Source organism: Solanum verrucosum, unplaced genomic scaffold, assembly GCF_900185275.1.
Source record: "Solanum verrucosum unplaced genomic scaffold, falcon-dt-bn FXZP01000175.1, whole genome shotgun sequence".
Taxonomy (NCBI): domain Eukaryota; kingdom Viridiplantae; phylum Streptophyta; class Magnoliopsida; order Solanales; family Solanaceae; genus Solanum; species Solanum verrucosum.
Window position 1 is genome coordinate 1,735,588 of NW_026020399.1, and position 21,927 is coordinate 1,757,514.

The window sequence follows — 21,927 nt, forward strand, 5'->3', positions numbered from 1 at the left end:
ACTACATAAATTCACCCCTGTCACTAAATAATTTTCTTTTAATTCAATTTGCAAAAGAAGGCACATTTTACACCACACACATTATTTGATGAATCTTAGTTTTCTTTTAAGGGAAAAGGGTAAACTAAAATGCTCTTAAACTATGTGAAATGAACAAAAAATGTCATTCGTTTATAGTTTGGCTAAAAAATGTCCCGCCGTCAATACTTTTGGTTCGAAAATGCCCTTGAAGTCAATACTTTGGTGCAAAAATGCTCTTATTGTTGTTTAATGACAAAAATGTTCATTTTTCAAAAATAAAAAAAATAATAAAATAATTTTATATATATATATATATATATGAAATGTTGCAAAGACAATACTTTGGTGCAAAAATGATCTAGCAACTATTAAGGCATTTCTGGACCAAAGTATTGACTGCAAAGACATTTTTGAACCAAAATATTAACGACAAAGACAATTTTTAGTCAAACTATAAACGAAAGACATTTTTATTTATTTCACATAATTTTTGAACATTTTTAACCTTTTTACCTACTTTTAATTCAATTTGCAAAAAAAGACACATTATACACCAAACCTATTGTTTGAAGAATCTTCTTTCTAGAATTAATTTTTTTTTTAAAAAGGAATCTTTTTAATGTCACAATCACTTTTTTTTTTTGGTCTTTCTGCAGATTCCTTGTCTTTTTTGTAGGGCCATATATGGACGCCATTCTTTGGGTGAAAGATGTGGTCCATAAAATAATACTATATAATCTTGTTCGTCAATATGCTTACTTCCGCAGTTAGGATATTATTAACATTATGCTTGAAATACGTTGTATTTGGCTGTTTTATAATTGCACATAAAAACTCTTCTAACATTTTTCTTTCTCAGCCGTAATATTGGCCCAATTTTCCAAGCAGGTGGGCCATTCTTTTTCTTCCTTTGTATAGTTAATACATATGAGTAGAGTGTATTAGTAAAAATTATGAATGCATTAATTATAGGAATTATATGTATTAGTAATTCCTTATTTGATGTATTTTTTTCATGTACACTCTATTGTGTATTGAGGAGTGTATTACTAATGTGAAAATTTCTAATATGACATATATTATACTAATATTTTCGAGTTATAGCAGTAGATTTAGACTTTCAAGTTATAACATTAAAAACTTCAGGTTGTAACAGTAATTAAAAAATTTTGATTTAAAAAGAATAAAAAGATTTTTAAAAAATTAAAATAAAACGTTCTGAAGGAAAAAATGAAAAAAACGGAAATAGAGGTGGCAATTCAATTTGAATTAATTTAAGATAATTATTAATTAGCATGAATTAAGGAATTTTAAACTAATTAAGAATATTCAGTTTCCTTAATTCACTCCAATTTGTTAAAATTAATTTTAAAATATGATTTTATCCAAAAAAAAATCACGTTTCTCTCTCTTCGATTTCTTCCAAAAATTGTCACTGGCGACAAAATTGAATTTTTTTTTGTTTGAAAAAACCTGTTTTTTTGTGATGGACAACTACGTATCAATATTAATTAAACATGACAGAAGATGGGTTGCTTCAGGTGAGTATTTTTAATTGTTTACTATTTTTATTTGGATTTCAATGAAATAAAAAACAAAATGAAACTGTAAATCGTCACTATATTGAATGTGATATGTTTTTTTTGTATATACAATACATTTTGTTCATAATACTTAGTAGTTGTTGTGAAATTGTAATATTAATGATTTTCTTGGTAAGTTTCTGTTTTTTTGGTAGTGGTTTAGTGTCACCATATTATTGATTACTGATTTTTTTCTTGGTAAGTTTCTGTAATATTATTGATTACTGGTTTTTTTCGTGAAAGAATAAATTAAAATGTATAGTTTTGAATGAATTTGTTAGTGTAAGTGTAATGAATTTGGTACGAAAGTGTATTCACTAATGTGAAAAAAAGATTATTTAGAATTTTGAAGAATTGTATGACAGTTGCTTTAAGTTGATATGAAAGTGTGTTAACTAGTTAGTAAAAAAAGTTATTTTGAATTTTGAATAAGTGTATTAAAAATGTTTTAAGTTGGTATGAAATGTGAAATGTTATTGTTTATATAAGTTTTTGTCAATTATGTATAAATTTGTGTGAAAGGAATGAACAATTTGGTATAACTGATGATTGTATGTATGAAATTTGTATTAAGTAGGTATGAAATCTGTATTTTTTTTTTAATGAAATATGTTTGTAGTTTATTGTTTGAATGATTTTTGTATGAAAAAATAATGACAAGTGTGCATAATTTTGTTTTTTTTTTGTATTATGTAAGATTAATTGTTATTTTTTTTTTAATGAAACAGGAAAATATGTTGATTTTCAGATGGAGGGGATTATATATGAGTATTATAGTCTTTATAGTGGTCTAGTAAGTGCGATAACATCGCAGCTAATGATAGATGCTAATATTCACAATATAGAGATAAAACATATAGTTAGTGAAAGATGTCCCACTGTTAGTATCCACAATGATGTTGGTGTGCAGGTTTTTTTAGATCAAAAGAAAGTTAATGTAGATTTCTTTACGAAATATCCATTATGCATAACTTTGAAGAATATAGCAATAGATAATCAGGATTCTGTAGTTGTTGTGGATAGGAGACATTCTGATGTTAGTAGAACACTAACTAACTTTGATTTATACTCCAGCAACTCCATCCACTTGATCGGAGTGAATTTTGATGGAGTTGTCGATGAAAATACTGATGAAGGAAATGGAGTAATCAGTGACCTTTCTAATATATTTATAGCTGAAAATCAAATTTACAATGATAAAGAAACACTTATGGAGGTGATGCGACATTATGGAGTTGTGGAAAAATTCAGATTTCTTGTGACTCGTTCTAGTTCATCTTGGTAAGGATTTAATTGATTGTTTGAATGTGTATTTTTTTTAGTGTATTTGGTATATCAGTTTTTGATGGATTTTTTTTTTAAAAACAGTTATTACCTGAAGTGTCCTGCTAATAATTGTTCCTGGATGATGAACTCATCATGTTTGAATCAATCAAAGCTATTTAAAATCAGAAAGTACTATGTGGAACACACTTGTTCCGTTAGAGATAGTGTGTATGCAAGTCGTCAGGGAATAACTGACGTTGTAGCTATTTTAATAATGGATAAATTTATTGATCCATCGACTGTATACACTCCAAAAGATATAGCGGAAGACGTGTTGAAAGTGCATGATGTTGCGCTAACATACATGCAGGCCTGGAGAGCTAAAGAAAAGGCGATAAAATTGGTGCGTGGAGATCCAGCCGAGTCATAGCCAAACTTCCAGGTTTTTTTTAGAACTAAATTTTGTATTTTATATTATTGACTGAATTGGTGTGAATTTTAACAATGCAACAATCTGGCATGCAATTTGTTTACATATTGAATTCCCATTATTCATTTGGTTTCCTTTTCTGTATCCAATTAATATCCATTTTGTATCTAATTTGAATATAATTGGTGTCCTTTTGTATCCAACTAGTATATTTGTTGTGTTGTAATGTTCAACTATCTAATTATAAAATTAATTGTAAAAACTGAAAAACTTGCAGGTTATCTATACATATTGGAGCAAACATATCCTGGTTCGGTTTTAAAATTAGAAAGGACGGAATGTGATAAATTCTTATATGCATCTGTTGCATTAGAAGCATGTATTAGAGTTTGGGAGTATCGTAGGCCAATTGTAGTTGTTGATGGGGCAGCTTTAAGAGGCTCATATGGTGGTACAATGTTGACTGCAAACACTATGGATCTAGGAGGTATTTTTTGAATCTTTTACATTTATAATCAACAATAAATATGATATAAGGTGTGTTTTAAATTTGTATGATGTTTTTTTTTAATTAATGCATCAGGTCACATACTTCCACTTGCTTATGTCATAGTGGATTATGAGAATGATGCATCATGGACCTGGTTCTTTGAACAGTTTAAGGAAGCATATGGAGAAAGGGAAAACATGTGTTTTATGTCAGATGAAAACGAGAGCATATGGAAAGGGACTGCCAGAGTATATCCTGGATTGGACCATTTTTCTTGCATATGGCACTTATGCTGTAATGTTTTGAAGAACTTTCATAGGAATACTGAAGATTTGAAGAAGCTATTTTTTACAATGGCAAAGGCATATACAATACAACAATTTGAGGCGATTATGCAAAGAATAGACCAGATAGATCCAAGAATAAGAGATTATTTATATGATATCGAGTATAGCAAGTGGTCAAGGGCTTATTCAAAATGTAAGCGAACATGGACCATGACTTCAAACATAGCCGAATCTTTGAATAATGTTAACAGGATAGCAAGGAGGTTGCCAGTGATTTCACTTCTTGAATTTATAAGGGTAACAGTTCAAAGATAGATTCATAAGAACAACGAGGAGGCTGCAAAAACTAGATCAGAGCTTACAAAAAATATGATCTTATGCTCCAGAAAAGTATTGCTTTGTCTAGCAATATGAGAGTATGATTTTTCCTTTATTCATTATTATTTAAATGTATTCACGTATGCAATTAGTATGATTATTGAATTAATTTAGTATAAATTGTCAACTAGAATAAACAGTACATTAATTTGATATCCATTCTGTAACTATAATTCAAACCTTTTTTTGTGGCTTGTTTTTTTGTAACATCATTTTAATGATCAATATTTTTGTGTTAGGTAATACCATCAACAGTTGATATGCATGTTGTTGTTGATGGACCAAAGCGGTACATAGTAAACTTAAACACTAAGATGTGTAGTTGCGGAAGATTTTAAAATGATGAGATACTGTGCGGGCATGGAATAGCAGTTCTTAGATACAGAAGACTGCATGAAACAGATTACTGCTCTCTTTTTAAAGCCTGAAGAATTTTCAAGATACATATGTCATTCCTGTTGAACCTCTCCCATGCAAGAGTACGTGGATATACCAAGTTATGTTTCAGAGCCTAAATTGATGCCGCCCAGTCCAAAAAGAACAGCAGGAAGACCGCAACTTGAACGCTGGAAGGAATTTGCTGATGTAAAATTCAAAAGGCCTAAAGTTACTTGCAGTAGATGTCGTCAAGTTGGCCACAACAGGACGACATGTTCAAATTATCCTGTGCAAAAAAAATGATTATTTATTTATTTAGACTATATAAAATTTTAATTTTATTTTGTCTTTTAGACTCATGTTTTGTTTTGATATGAAACATAATTGGTGTGAAATGCATTATAACTAAGTGTTTAATATACTGTTCATTTTTTATACGCGATGCATTCATTAATCATACAAATTGCATACTGTTGGAAATAAAATTTATTTCAGTTTAATATATAAGATAGTGTTAATATTAGTGATAATTATACAAGGTAATTATGGAATGCATTTGGTATCCTGAGTAATTAATGTAGTTTATCATGAATATTAATTTGGTTTCCAACTGGTGTCCTACTATAAATGAAATTAAAACAATTTTTATACCAATCTTATTCAGGTGTCATTCAAATACTAACTTCAGTTTATATTACAAATATATATACCAACGAAAAATCAATTTCATGTAAACATTCATTAATTTTGTATAAACATTCATACCATTTGTGTACCAATATTTTATCACAATTCATACAATATCCAACAATCGAGCATTAAAGTCAGAGGCATACATGTATTAATCAGATTTCATACACATTTCATCCAAAAATATGTTTAGAATATAAAGTAAGCATAATGTGATATTTTTAGAAAAAAATGCTAGTTTGACAATTAATTCAATTTCATACATGTTTGACAATTAATAGACAAATCGTTATTTTCATACAAATTTAATAATTCATATCATATACATAGTTAATAGACAGTCACACCAATGTTAAAACACAATTCATACCATTATATCACAATTCATACAATACCTAACATTCAAACATTAAATTGGATACTAATTATAAGACAAAGTTGGTTCATGATCTCTAAATTGGTATTATTTTTTAATCTAGTTAGTAATACACATTAATATCATTAAGTCTAAATTTGAATCAAATTGGTATGCAATTTGTATAAAATTGGCATCCCGTAAATGGTATATTCAATGTGTAATATATCCCCAAATAGTAAATCAACTGGTATGAAGTCTGTATACTATAATTGTAACTGGCATCCCGAAAAATGGTAATTCATTTGTAGATGATATCTTACTGGAATTAAACATATGATATTATATATCATCAAATACTTTAACACAAAAAAATTGTCCTAAAGTTAAAAAAATAAAATGTTGTTCTAAAAAAGTAGAAGGTGCAATAGATTATATCTAATTTCTTGTCCGTTGTCTTGGTGTAGGATAATTGGTCGTATCCGAAATATGTTATTTTGCTATGCGAGGTCCACCAAATTTGCTAGCAACCGTACGAGTAACTTCACTCTCACTGATCGTGTCATCCTCATTCTTTGTTTTTCCATAATGCCATAGGATTGTGGCATACATTTGACGATGGTACTTTGCATCAATATCAATAGAACCATATCAAAAACATCATTACTGATGTATTCAACAAATAGACATGTGTACAAACCACAATCACTGAAAAAATGAAAAAAATAAGAAAAAAATATATTTTAAGAAATAAATTAATTTAACTTTTCTAATGAAATCAGTAAAGTATAGAAATACGTACTTTGAACTATCTTCTTGTTGAGGAGCATGCATCATATGATTGATATCAAGTGGGTCGGATTGAGACTTGTGTACATATTTAGGGAGTTTATTGGCATACAGATCAAGCCTTTTACCATAAAATCTCGTGCTGTCAAAAATAGTGGTATCATTGTTGCAAGTTTACCAACTGCTTCATTTACTTTCTTGGTGTGAACAAATCCTCCCTTCATCGAGTCGCATACATGTAGACATCTAAGCTTGATTCTGAATACAACCAAAAACCAGTGAAATTTCTCACTAATATTGACAGGAATAATGACATCGTCAACATTGTCCCAAGGAATGTTGGCAAGCAGTTTGAAGCCTCTAATGCATTGTCCAACATCGTGGTCGAGAGAAATGGATCTCACGTAGCAATTTGACCCTCTCCATTGTTTCTCAATGTTATCAACTCACGTCATAAACCAACAGCCAATGTACTGTATGATAGTGGTATAGGAGAGTACTTTGCCTTCTTTCGCAGATAATACATAATGGTATTAACATGTTGTTAACATTTAAAAATCCATTAAAAAATGTTTCAAATATATACAGAATACATATAAATTTCATTCTACCATCATGTTTAGTGCATTGTTCATGAAAGTATATTTTTATTCCAAATTCATTCAAAAATCATATCAAATGCATACATGAACACTGTATACCAAGTTTATTCAGAAATCATTCAATATGCATACAACATGGATATGTATATTTTAAAATATATTTTAAACAAAAACTACAAATATAATTACAAAAATCTGGAATACGAGTTTTTAATTAACTATTTAAAAGGTTGATATATAAGACTTACCCCGTCTTCCCAAGGCCTGCCATGTTTAACCATTATGTTGAAATATTCCTTTTCTGCAACTTTGACAACATCAAAGTCCATTTGAGGTTCAAAACTATCTTTGAGCTTTGAATAAGCAGATTTCCTGTGAATAGTAGGAATATATTAAAAACAGTGTATACAAATTGATTGGATAATATTGAAAGAAAAAAAATTGCTTTATTTTTTATTTACACATACACCTGCCACGCCTAGATGAGACATCTTTGAAAACCCATTTGTTAAGCTCATCGATCAACTCAGTTGCAACCTCAAACCCATTGTGACTTTCAAATGGATGTTTAATACGAAATAAAATAGGAACTCTTCTTGAACTGCTTTCACCTTCTGACAACCGAATATACGGAGATGCGTCATACTTGACGGGGTTCCTATTTCTTGGTTGCACTTCTGGGGTTGTATTAGCATTGAGAATTGGATCAAGTGCAACAATCTGTGTCATAGTAAAATCCGGATAATCATCCAATGTTGGTGGTTTTGAATTTGATGATTCAGGTATGTCAGCATTAAAAACAACACCAATTGTTTTGTCATTTGACTTCTGAGCTTCATCTATATATTAAAAAAAATAATGTAAAACAAACTTTGAAAGTGAATATACATATCATAATAAGATTGAAATTCATACCATCTGTGTTTGAAGTATGAACGTATTCCCTAATTGAAACTGAAGGCTGATCCATTAGAGCTTTTTCAGATTCTTCAACATGTTGATGGGCCTCATCCTAATGCATGACGTAATATAAAATTTAATCATAAAATAATGCGAAAAAACTGTCTCATATAAAATTTATACAAGATTAATACAAAGTTTAAACAAACAACAATAACATTTCACTAATATTGCCTTTCACATATTTAATACTGTATTAATACCAAAATTGAACCAACAGAAAAAATTGAACAATAACAGTTAAAACATTATTAATACAAAAAATTAATAAAATTTTTATAACACCACTGACAAAACTGAAAAATCATACCAATTTAATACAAATATTAAACAGACAAAATTGGAAAATATTAAACAAACAGAGACTGTATAAACATTTGGTCATACCAATTTAATACCAATATTAAACAGACAGAAATTGAAAAATCATGCATAAAATTTGGTCATACCAAAATAATACTAACTTAAGTCTAAATTCATACATTTCATAGTTACTTGCACATACACACTGCATATCACGATACACCAACTGTTTCAGTTTTCTAACTTGTAAAACCATTTAATACATGTTGGTGTGTTTCTTGTGATGGTTGACCTCTTGAAGACCTAATCTCCTCAATTATCAACTTTGTCGAATTGTCGACATATGCTTTCATGTCGGTCATGTGCTTGTCAACCTTATCAACAGATGTAGACATATATTACAGCCAAATAATTAATAAAAATTAATTGAAAAGGGATTGAAAAATAACATTATCTTTCAGTTCTTTCAACTCCATCCGAACCTATCATTAAACATTGAAAGGGTGGATAAATTCTTTGTAATATGGTAAAAAAAATATTAAATCATAATTTTTAATTGTATACCTCCGCAATTTCCTTTTTCAACTCTACATACTTTTCGTCGAAGTCAACATCGTGCCTTTCTGATGTTGCTTGATCTTCTGTCTCATGGTGACTAGAAGATTGATGCAAATTGATCTGATCCATGGCATTTATCTCTTGTCAGTAAGCACTATGTTTCTGAATTTATGTTGTGATAACAAAATAAGATGTGAGAACTAAAATTTATTTAAAAAAATGTAATAACTTATAATTAGTAAAGGACAATACTAAAAGATAACCTGGTTGCCATGTGTTTTGAAAATTGTATTCTTTAAGTCATCGAAAAAAATACTCTCATTCGATGTATTCCAGTTGAGAATACGCGGTGTGACATTTGAAACACGGATAGCAACTGTGTTGTCAAAAGGATGACAACACTCATAAAACCAAACCTACAACGCTATATGGAATTGACTGAATTTGAATGACGTAGGATTCTTTTCCAACCTACGGCTGCAAGCTTTAAGAGTTAATCTAAAACATTCATTGCCCCATGGGAAGTTGACATATTGACCGGACTCAACCAAATCAAAATACAATTTAGGCATGGTTGTTTTTTAGGCCTCCGAACCAGTCAAAAATGAAGTAATGAAGTACAAAATGCCAATTTTTAAGCGGTCTTCAGTCTAAAAAAAGTTAGCATGTTTAAACTTATTGAAGAAGTCTAACTTAGGGACTTTGGTCATATCCCCAAAATATTTTAAGATAAGTCTATTGGGAATATACGGATCTAAAAAAAATCAGTAAGAAGTCCACATTTAAGACCAGTTATCGCTGCAAATTCCTTGATTCCAAAACGTAATTCTGTACCGTTTATTTTCACAACAAACATGTCGTCTCTGACATTTTCAGATTCAAGAATCATCAAATGTCGCAATAGTTGACATTGAATCTTTATGTGGTGTATGTAATAAAATACACCAAAAGGTGTTTGTTCGAGAAATTGTTGAAGCCTCTCTTGCCCCAAGAAATCCAACAGATCACCAAAAACATTCATGTTTGTACATGAAGCCCAGTGTGTGTATATCTTCCTTGCTTATAAAATAAAATTGTTTATACTAAATTAAAACACACTTCAAACAATGTTATTCAAGTTTCATTCCAGCAGGAACTATAGTTTAAAAATAGTTATAATTAAATTATATCATAAATTAAATCAAAAATAAATCAAAATCATATAAACATTGATAAAAAATAATAATATAAAAGTATGTTCATACAAATATTATTCATGTTTCATACACATGCATATACATAAATTTTAGTATTGCCATATTTATAAATAAAATTCACACCAATTTTATTCAAACACCATACCAGCTTCATTTGCACAGTTGCATTCATCAATCTATTTTCATAAATTTATCTAATTACGCTGACAATAATTTAACAATTTTAATACAATAATGGATAAATAGAAAAATAAACCTTCTTAATAGGAAAAATCTCAATTTCATATCAATATTATTCTAAATTTATACAAAACGGAGTAATTATACAATTCATACAATTTTATTCACATCAATTTAATAATTCATACCATTTACAAAATTAATAGACAATCCCACCAATGTTAATACACAATTCATACCATTCGCATACCAATATTGTATCAAAATACATACAAAATCCAACAATCAAACATTAACCTCATATCCATACACATTTTATTCATATTTCGAACAATTTTCACACATACAAATGTTTCGAAAACAACAATAAGCATAATGTGATATAAAAAAATCACTATTTTGTCTAATGTGAAAATAAATTAAATAAAGTACTTATCCTAACAACTTTTTTGTGTTTTTTGGATGTTGGTATTTCTGATTCCTTCTTGTTGATGGTTTTGAAGAATGCGCAACTTCTACATTTGTTGTTTTTTTTCTTTTTTTCTTTTTTGTTTCACTAACAAAATCAGAATCAGATTCAGAAGGGGTTTCAACAATTTTCCCCTTCCTCTTCTTCCCCTTTTGATTTGCCAAAGTCGCCCTTTTCTTTGCTTTATTTTTTTTCTCTTTTTTATCTTTCAACTGAGATGAACCACACGTCGCCGGAATTTCAGCAATTTTAGGCGGGGGGTTTGAGTTAATATATTGAAAGTTAGAACATGAACTTCATCAATAGAAGTTCCTTCAACCAATCTGGCACTCTTTCGAGGCGTTTCAATGTGTTTCTTAGACATGATGATGATGTGAAACGTAACGAGAGAGACGATTGTGGAGTTAGGGTATTGGGGTTGTGAGAAAGATTGGATGGACGGTTGTGAATGTGGTGTAGTGGAGTGGTGAGGAAAATGGGAGTGAAAATTGTGAATATGGGGTAGTGGGGTCGTGGCATATAGAAACTGATAGGCGTGGGTGGGCGGGGAACTATGATTGGTGTATGAGATATTTGGAGTGTAACGGTAAACAAGGAAGTCTAATCAATGTAAATCCCTAAATTCGTGTAACTGACAATTTCGGTTTTAAAAAAGGAACTGCAATTAAATTAGTTAGCTATTAATAATTAATAATATAAAAATATAAAGAAATTAATCATTTTTAAATAAAACTGTAATTGATTTTTAAATAAAGTCAAATTTAAGTTATATGTTATAACCCGTAAATAAACTGTTATAAGGAAGAATTTTTTAAGAGTGTGTTTAAAACTTGTAATATTTTCCCTTAAATGTGTATATGGTGTGATTTTTCCACTTATTAACCCAAATGAATTTGGCCCAACACTTTATAATTTAAAATTGGGAAAATTGTATATAATAACAAACTATTAATTCATTAAATGATATAATCATAGTTTGATTTAATTGTACCTCATAACAAACTGTTGCTATTTCGCCTCTCTCCCTGGTGAATCTCGCTCGCCACTCTCGTTCTCGCTGGACAATCTCTCTCGCTTTTATACAAACACAAATGTATAAAATGTGTTTGTGTTTGTATAAAGTGAGAGAAAATTGTATATATACATATATTTTCATTCCCCTCTCTCCCCTCTCCCAGATCTCGCTCGCCACTCTCCCAGATCTCGCTCGCCACTCTCACTTTATACTAACACAAATGTATACATTGCGTTTGTGTTTGTATAAAACTAGAGAAAATTGTATATACAAATACAAATGCATATATTTTCGCCCTATACACTTATGATTATACAAATACGATCTTCCCCTGCACAATTTTTTTTTGTCTTCCTCTTTATCGCTTTATACAAACACAAATTATACAATTGATTCTTTTGTATATGTATATCGAAACAGATTATACAATTGCTTCTTTTGTATATGTATAGTGAAATATACATATTAATGTTTGCTATGGAGCGCAATTATGCAAACTATAGTTATAACATACAAATATGATTTTTATGGTTGCTATATGTGAAAGTTGTTCTTTAAAATATACATATTATCCCACTAATTAATAATATTTATTTTTATATATTATGGTTTAATTTGTAGAATGATTTTTTTTTTTGATATTTTGAATTATATTTAAGTCATTATGTTAATATTATATTAATATTTAATTAATTAATTAATGTATATATTAATTGAAAATTTTAATATATATTTTAATTTAATAAATATAAAATTTTAATTAAAAAATTTCTAATAGATATTTAAAATAGTTTTCTCTATAAAATAATTTTAATATTAAAAGTGCATTGATACTTAACCTTTTTTTAAAAAGCAAACTACAAAAAAATATTTTATTTTTAAAGTGAAAAATGATAATTTGAAAATTGAAAATTTACTATCAAATTCAACTTAATTCAAATGTACTAAACAGTAAACATAGTATAATATGACATATTTTACTAATTAACATAATAGATCTGCCATTTACCATATAACCAGTACTTATACTTTGAATACATTTTTTTTTCAAAAAAATATACATTTTTCTATTTGCCTTTGTCTTTATTATAGCAAATTCAATTTGGATCATGGTGAAAAAAAGAAAAGAAAGAAGGATATTAGCTGATTGGTCCAATTCAAACAAGTGAGCCCCTAACGGTCGCAGAGACTTCACATTCCTCTTCTTCTTATTCGTTTTCTTGAAGAACAGTGTGATGAAAAGTTCTTTGAAGGAGAAAATAACGACGATCCTCTTCTTCTGTTTCGAGTGCGGCGGGCGAAGAGACAAGCAATGGCGGCGAACTCATCGGGGTTGGAGGATAATCACATCGGAAAATTGAATGCTGGAGCCGCCAAGAAACGGCCGGCACTTTCTGATTTTTCATTCCTCCAAACTCGTAAGTGTTTCTCAGATTTTGTTCTCTGTTTGTATAAATGGCTTGATAATGTGTACTTTTTTGCTGTAGGAAGGTAATTAGAGTACTGGGGTTTTCTTTTTCTTTGCGTTTTTTTATAATTGGTTCGATGTTTTACTCTTTTGTATGTTGGTTATGGGGTTTCTTGCGTAAATTTGTGTATGGAAGGAGGAAAATGTATGTGAGTTTTGTGATTTATTTTTTTGGGGTTTTTCTTTCTTGGAATTTCATGAGAAATGATCGAAGATACTGGGTAAAACTCAGTTTAGAACATCAAGTGAAGTGATTTGAGGGTTTGAGTTTGAGTTAAGTGTTCTTTCAATGGTTAAAAAGTATTATGATACCATTTCCTCCAGCCTTCATTTGGAACAAGACAATGTGTTGGAATTAAGGAATCCAAAACATAATACACATTTCTGTCGAAGGAAATGTAGAGATCTAAACATATACAAACACCTAGCTAGCATAATAGTATATTATTCAGCAATACAGTACAACATTCTGGTAAAATCCTATAATCACATTTGTTTCTTCTGTTATCACCAATCTGTAGACTAAATATATATATACTAGAAACTTTAAGAAACAGCAACTAGTTCAAACCAGAATTTAATTAATTAAACTAAATTCAGAAAACAAAATCTGTAAAGAACAGAAAGGAAAAAGATCAAGTCCACTGAATACACAGTGTCCCCTTAAGGAAATTATTCCCCTCTAGTATCCGAGGTTTGAATTGGAATATATCCTCCCAGGATAAAATGATCTTACTCACCAGTGTATTGATACCCAAAACCTTGGTGTCAACGAACCACTCAACAGCAGTAAAGCACACGATTTTATTTTGTACAGAAAGAAGAAGAAGAATCAGAAATTTCGTAAGTTGAAAAATCTGAGGAATCACAGGTATTTATAGACAAGAAACGGCCATTGATGAAAGGTTGCAATCTTTCAAAAGGCCATGGCTGTTCTGAAGCGTTGCAACTCGTTCAGAATAGACATCTCCAACGGCGGGAAAATTTAAATAAAACGGGAAAGAAAATTCAAGTTGTTAAGTCGGTTAAATCAGATCTCGCGGATCCGGGTCGGGTTTGGGTCAGAAAATATTAAATTAATTAATTAAAATAAATTTCGTTCAAAAAAGAAACTCCACGAACGAACATTTTCCAAAGCCAAAGCCAAAGCCGAGCCGAGCGAGCGACGACGACGACGGCGCGAGGGAGTCCCTCTTTACAACCCTTTAACAACTAATAGAAGTACTACTATATTTAAGCACATCTATTTTTCTCTTCACCACCTATGTGGGACAAATGCCTTTTACAAAGGCATAAGGGACAAATGAACTTTTTCAAGTTCCCTCCCTTTTCATTTTTCCCTCCATTTCCCATTAATCTTTCTATATACCCAACAATCCCCCACATTAATGGGGAATGGTTATAATACAAAGGAATGCACGGACGAATGTGTACTTTACAGGCAAGGATCAATTGCATCTGGATAAGTTGGTTTCCCGTTGAACTTTCCGTAGTGAACATATGTCGGATATACTCGATCAATCGGTAGATGCGATATCTTTGAACCGTCGAGCTTTGGTGTATACCTAGACAACCATATGTCACACAATTAATCCTTTACTGTTTATGGTTCTTACGGTTGTGTTCGTTTCAGCCATGAACACCTCCTGGTTTCATGAGTGTATAGAGAATAGGCTTTTGACAAAATATCCTCTTTGAAGCGGCTTACACTTCACACTCACATAGGTGATTTCTAACCGTGTCATCTCGTAGATACACTATTTGGTCAAATCTGCCAAATTTAGCAAATCATTAAAAACTTTAAGCTTTATTAACTCATTAACAAGCCTTAATGTTTTAACCTTATTCCTGAACATTGTCTTCATCATGAGAATGGATTGAGTTGATTGACAATGTCGAACCGTCAGTCACAACTTTGTTTTTCTCCTTGAATCTAGTTTTTGGGATCTCCAATCTGCTAGATAGAGTTACCGTCATGCTGACTTGTCCTAAGCCTTAAACCCATTCCCTTAGATGATCTTTCAACTGCCTCTCTTATTAGGCCTTTCGTTAGTGGATCTGACATATTATCACTTGACTTCACATAGTCAATTGTGATGATTCCACTAGACAGCAGTTGTCTTACGGTGTTATGTCTCCGTCGTATGTGACGAGACTTTCCGTTGTACATAACGCTCCTTGCCCTACCTATTGCTGCTTGACTATCACAATGTATGCAAATAGGTCCCACAGGTTTGGGCCAGAATGGAATATCTTCTGAGAAATTCCGGAGCCATTCAGCTTCTTCACCTGCCTTGTCCAATGCAATGAATTCAGATTCCATTGTGGAACGAGCAATACATGTCTGTTTGGATGATTTCCAAGAGACTGCTCCTCCACCAAGTGTAAATACATAACCACTTGTGGATTTCACTTCATTTGACCCGGTGATCCAATTTGCATCACTATATCCTTCAATCACTGCAGGATATTTATTATAATGCAAAGCATAGTGTTGTGTATGTTTTAGATATCCCAACACTCGTTTCATTGCCATCCAGTGAGTTTGATTAGGAATACTAGTGAACCGACTCAGCTTGCTAATAACACATGCTATATCTGGTCGTGTACAGTTCATAATATACATCAAACTTCCCAACACTCTGGCATATTCCAATTGAGAATCACTTTCACCTTCATTTTTTTGAAATGTAAAGCTTAAATCAATTGGAGTTTTGACATTATTGAAATTCAAGTACTTGAACTTTTCCAATACTTTTTCAATATAATGAGATTGAGATAATGCTAGTCCCTGAGGAGTTTTGAGAATCTTGATCCCTAAGATCAAATCAGCAACACCTAAGTCCTTCATATCAAACTTACTGGACAGCATCCGCTTAGTAGCATTTATATCGTCAATATTTTTACTCATTATTAACATGTCATCAACATACAAACAAACAATGACTTCATGATTTGGAATGTTTTTAATGTAAACACACTTATCACATTCATTAATCTTGAATCCATTTGCCAACATTGTTTGGTCAAATTTAGCATGCCATTGTTTGGGTGCTTACTTGAGCCCATAAAGCGACTTCACAAGTCTGCACACTTTCTCTTCTTTACCAGGAACTATAAACCCTTCAGGTTGTTCCATGTAAATTTCTTCCTCCAACTCTCCATTTAGAAAGGCTGTCTTAACATCCATTTGATGTATTTTAAGATCATGCACTGCTGCTAGTGCTATTAACATCCTAATTGATGTTATCCTTGTTACTGGAGAGTATGTATCAAAGTAGTCCAGACCTTCTTTTTGTCTGTAACCTTTGACTACAAGTCTAGCCTTATATTTGTCAATAGTCCCATCGGCTTTCATTTTCCTTTTAAAGATCCACTTTGATCCTAAAGGTTTATTTCCCGGAGGAAGATCAGCCAATTCCCAAGTATGATTACTTAAATTGATTCGATCTCACTATTGACCGCTTCTTTCCAATAGATTGACTCAGACGAAGACATTGTTGCTTTAAATGTATGGGGCTCATTTTCAAGCAAGAATGCCACAAAATCTGGTCCGAACGAAGTAGGCTTCCGTTGACGATCACTACGCCTAGGATCTTTGTTAGGTAGTGTATTTTCTACTGATTCTTCCCGTGGTCGTTTAGTTCTTTCATTTGTCGACTCACATTCACTTTTATACGGATAAATGTTTTCAAAGAACTCAGCGTTATCTGATTCAATTACCGTATTAACATGAATTTCAGGATTATTAGATTTGTGAACTAAAAACCGACAGGCTTTACTATTCACAGCATACCCAATAAATACACAGTCCACTGTTTTGGATCCAATTTTCACCCTTTTAGGTAAAGGGACTTCTACCTTGGCTAAACACCCCCACACTTTGAAATATTTCAAGTTGGGTTTCCTTCCTTTCCATAATTCATATGGAATTGATTGTGTTTTGCTATGGGGTATCCTATTCAGTATTTTGTTAGCCGTAAGGATGGCTTCCCCCCACAAGTTTCGCGGTGAACCAGAATTGATTATCAAGGCATTCATCATTTCTTTTAAGGTTCTATTCTTTCGTTCAGCCAATCCATTTGACTGTGGTGTATAGGGTGCAGTAGTTTGATGAATAATACCATGTTCCAAACATATTTCTGCAAAAGGAGATTCATATTCTCCCCCCCTATCACTTCGAATCATTTTTATCTTTAGACTCAATTGATTCTCTACTTCATTCTTATATTGCTTAAATGCATCAATTGCTTCATCCTTACTATTAAGCAAATATACATAACAAAATCGAGTGCAATCGACAATAAAAGTTATAAAATACTTTTTTCCACCGCGAGATGGTATTGACTTCATATCGCATATATCTGTGTGAATTAAGTCTAAAGGTTTAGAACTCCTGTTAACAGACTTATAAGGATGTTTAACAAACTTACATTCCACACAAATTTCACATTTCGATTTGTTGCATTTGAAGTTTGGCAATACTTCTAAAGTAATCAACTTTTGCAAGGCTTTGTAATTTACATGTCCCAAACGGGCATGCCATAAATCATTTGACTCCAATAAGTAAACAGAAACAGAATTCTTATTAATACTGTCAACAACCATTACATTGAGTTTGAAAAGGCCCTCAGTGAGGTAGCCCTTTCCTAAGAACATCTCATTCTTACTTATTACAACTTTGTCACTAACTAGAACACATTTAAACCCGTTCTTAACAAGTAGTGCAGCAGAAACTAAATTCTTCCTAATAGTAGGAACATTCAGTACGTTGTTCAATGTCAACACCTTGCCAGATGTCATTTTCAACATTACTTTTCCAGATCCTACAATCTTTGCTGTTGCCGTGTTGCCCATGAATAATTCTTCATCGAACTCAGCAGGAGTGTACGTTGCAAAGGCTTCTTTCTCAGAGCAAACGTGTCGAGTAGCACCAGAATCAAGAAACCACTCCTTGGGATTTCCAACTAGGTTGCACTCCGAAATCATTGCACAGAGGTTATCTACATCTTTCATCTTTTCCACGATGTTTGCTTGACTCTTGCCTTTGTCTTTGTCCTTCTTTGGAGCACGACAGTCTGTTGACTTGTGGCCAGCCTTTCCACAATTGTAACAGTTACCCTTGAATTTCTTCTTAGCATGTTCTGACTTCTGCCCTTTGGACTTCTTTCTCTTCTTGTCTTTGGTAGGAGCTTCTTCAACAATGTTAACTCCAATCATTGTCGAATTCCCACGAGACTTCTTTTCGGCGGTCTTGTTATCTTCCTCAATCTTGAGCCTAATCACAAGATCTTCAAGCCTCATTTCTTTGCGTTTGTGCTTTAGATAATTCTTGAAGTCGTTCCACGAAGGAGGTAACTTCTCAATCATTGCAGCAACCTGAAAAGCTTCATTTACTACCATGTCCTCAGCAATCAGATCATGGAAAATAAGTTGATGTTCCTGCACTTGTGATCCAACAGTTTTATTATCTGACATTTTATAGTCTAAAAATTTTGCGACCACAAACTTTTTCAAGCATGCATCTTCTGTCTTGTATTTCTTTTCAAGTGCATTACACAACTCTTTAGAAGTTGTCATTGCACTATAGACATTGTACAAGTCATCCTCAAGCGCACTTAGAATGTAGCCCTTACATAGGAAGTCTGCCTGTTTCCATGCCTCAACAATCATGAATTTCTCTCTGTCTGGCATGTCCTCAGCAGGCACTGGAGTTTCTTCGCTAGTAAATTTCTGCAAACCAAGAGTAGTAAGCCAGAAAAATACTCGTTGCTGCCATCCTTTGAAGTTCACACCAGAAAACTTCCCAGGTTTCTCTGCTGGTGGTACAGCAGTTCGGGCTGGTACAGCAACAGTGACCGAAGTTGAAGTATTATCATTTGCCATTTCTGTTAAACAAAAATCGAAACAAATGATTCAGTAGGCAATACAATAATTGCAAACTTAACAGAAGTATAAAACTACAAAAGTTTTTATCTTCACCAGAATCACAGATTAACAATATAATACTAATAATTTCCTTAAGAATGTTATCACCAATCTGTAGACTAAATATATATATACTAGAAACTTTAAGAAACAACAACTAGTTCAAACCAGAATTTAATTAATTAAACTAAATTCAGAAAACAAAATCTGTAAAGAACAGAAAGGAAAAAGATCAAGTCCACGGAATACACAGTGTCCCCTTAAGGAAATTATTCCCCTCTAGTATCCGAGGTTTGAATTGGAATATATCCTCCCAGGATAAAATGATCTTACTCACCAGTGTATTGATACCCAAAACCTTGGTGTCAACGAACCACTCAACAGCAGTAAAGCACACGATTTTATTTTGTACAGAAAGAAGAAGAAGAATCAGAAATTTCGTAAGTTGAAAAATCTGAGGAATCACAGGTATTTATAGACAAGAAACGGCCATTGATGAAAGGTTGCAATCTTTCAAAAGGCCATGGCTGTTCTGAAGCGTTGCAACTCGTTCAGAATAGACATCTCCAACGGTGGGAAAATTTAAATAAAACGGGAAAGAAAATTCAAGTTGTTAAGTCGGTTAAATCAGATCTCGCGGATCCGGGTCGGGTTTGGGTCAGAAAATATTAAATTAATTAATTAAAATAAATTTCGTTCAAAAAAGAAACTCCACGAACGAACATCCAAAGCCAAAGCGAGCCTAGCGAGCGACGACGACGACGGCGCGAGGGAGTCCCTCTTTACAACCCTTTAACAACTAATAGAAGTACTACTATATTTAAGCACATCTATTTTTCTGTTCACCACCTATGTGGGACAAATGCCTTTTACAAAGGCATAAGGGACAAATGAACTTTTTCAAGTTCCCTCCCTTTTCATTTTTCCCTCCATTTCCCATTAATCTTTCTATATACCCAACATCTTCCGCCTCATGAGATAACCTACTGCTCCCATCAGTAGGTTCATATAACCGGCAGATGATCAGAAAATAGAAGAAGTTGAGCAAACTCAAAAAAGTAAGTAGCCGAAATAGTAATCCCGGTGACCCTATTAATGTTGCTCGAAAGCCAGCTCGTTTTGCCTCCAGTTGGTGAAAGCCAATCCACACCACTCACCAAAATACTTACAAACAAACTCGACACAGCAGTCCCAACAGTGTACAGAGCTGACGCCATTCTGGTCATGCTTTTGGGTAATAGAGAGTAGAAGAACTCAATCTGTCCAACTGCATGGGCAGCCTCAGCCACTCCGAGTAGTGCATACTGTGGCACGAGCCACATAGCAGACATGTACACTAAGGAACTTGGGTCGTCCTCATGCCCTTCCTCTATTGCCTTTTGCCGTCTTATGGTTTCTATTATTGCTGGCAACGCCTTAGACATACAGCTACTGCTGGTGCAGCTCATAGGAAAGTAGGAACTGTTCAGTATGGTATGTCCAGGATGTACTAGAAAATACCTCCAAGTGGTGAAATGGTCTTTATGAATTTTTGAGATGAGTACATGTTGGGTGGGGGGAGAAAGTCCATCTCGGGAATGGTGGCAGAAACTCTGTTAGTGATGGTAATGTGTGTGTCCATATAACCTTTCCCTTCTCCGCAACAACGAGTCTCTTTCTCTCTTTCTGAAATATTGCGAGTGGTACGGATTCAACAATTGAAAGTACCTTTCCCCCATCCTACGTTTCTATCTACAGTGTGATTGAAAGATAAGAGGCGAAGTGAGAAATGTCCCTCGTGAACTATTTGATCAAGTTTTCTTTTTTCGATCACAGGTTAAATTAATTCCCCTCAATCTTATCACAATTACTTCTTTTCATTATGAGGCAATTGGTTTAGTATAGGTATTTTTAAAGATGTAATGTTCGAGCTCATTTTGTATAGGTATTTGTTTGTTTATTTGTGTACATTAAGGAACCACTTTAACTACCCAAATACTATAGTGTACCTTGATGTATATAATACTGAATGCTTTGTGAAAGGAATAAATATTATCCATTTTCATGCCTTTGCGTTCTTGCCATCTTTTACTTCCTGACTAGATTATCAACCTTGTAAATTGATTGGTAACAGTTTGAATTGCTGCAGAGTGTTGCTCAGTTATTTGGATCTTCCATATCGGCAAAGGACCTAATTAGTGTGTCTGGGGTAAGTTTATATCTGGTTCTGTAGTGTTAGTTTGATATTGCTTTTAGACCAACTAGGGGATCATCTGTAAGTTTTCACAAGATCAATGCGTTCATCTATCAGAGTGCCTTTGCTTTACCTTCATGTATATAATACTGAATGTAGCAGTATAGGTTTATTAAGAAATTCTCCTTAATAATACCGTCGTCTTTATGTGTGGTTCTAATTTATTCTTTTTATTTCCAATGAAGGCTATTATAAATTTCAGCATTTTCTTTGGGCTTTTGATAATTGGGCTATGCTGATGTGCTCAATCTGAAAAAGTTTATTTGCCAATTTTAGTAGTAGTAGTAGTAGTAGTAAAAAATAAGGAAAAGAAGAGAGGTTGTTTTGTGGAATGTCTTGCTTGATTAG

General features: G+C 32.5%; 1 protein-coding gene across 1 annotated transcript; it reads left to right on the forward strand.

The window, feature by feature from the left end:
* Window positions 1–1,538: 1,538 nt before the first annotated feature.
* On the forward strand, window positions 1,539–3,300 carry LOC125839717 (uncharacterized). The gene is made up of 3 exons (XM_049518704.1): window positions 1,539–1,562; window positions 2,353–2,885; window positions 2,973–3,300. Exons 1-3 carry the CDS (start codon window positions 1,539–1,541, stop codon window positions 3,298–3,300), a joined length of 885 nt encoding a protein of 294 aa, XP_049374661.1.
* Window positions 3,301–21,927: the final 18,627 nt, after the last annotated feature.

Coding starts and splice junctions, on each gene's coding strand:
- LOC125839717 (XM_049518704.1), top strand. CDS start 1,539: ATGACAGAAGATGGGTTGCTTCAG. Junction 1,563..2,352: donor CAGAAGATGGGTTGCTTCAG/GTGAGTATTTTT, acceptor GTTGATTTTCAG/ATGGAGGGGATTATATATGA. Junction 2,886..2,972: donor ACTCGTTCTAGTTCATCTTG/GTAAGGATTTAA, acceptor TTTTAAAAACAG/TTATTACCTGAAGTGTCCTG.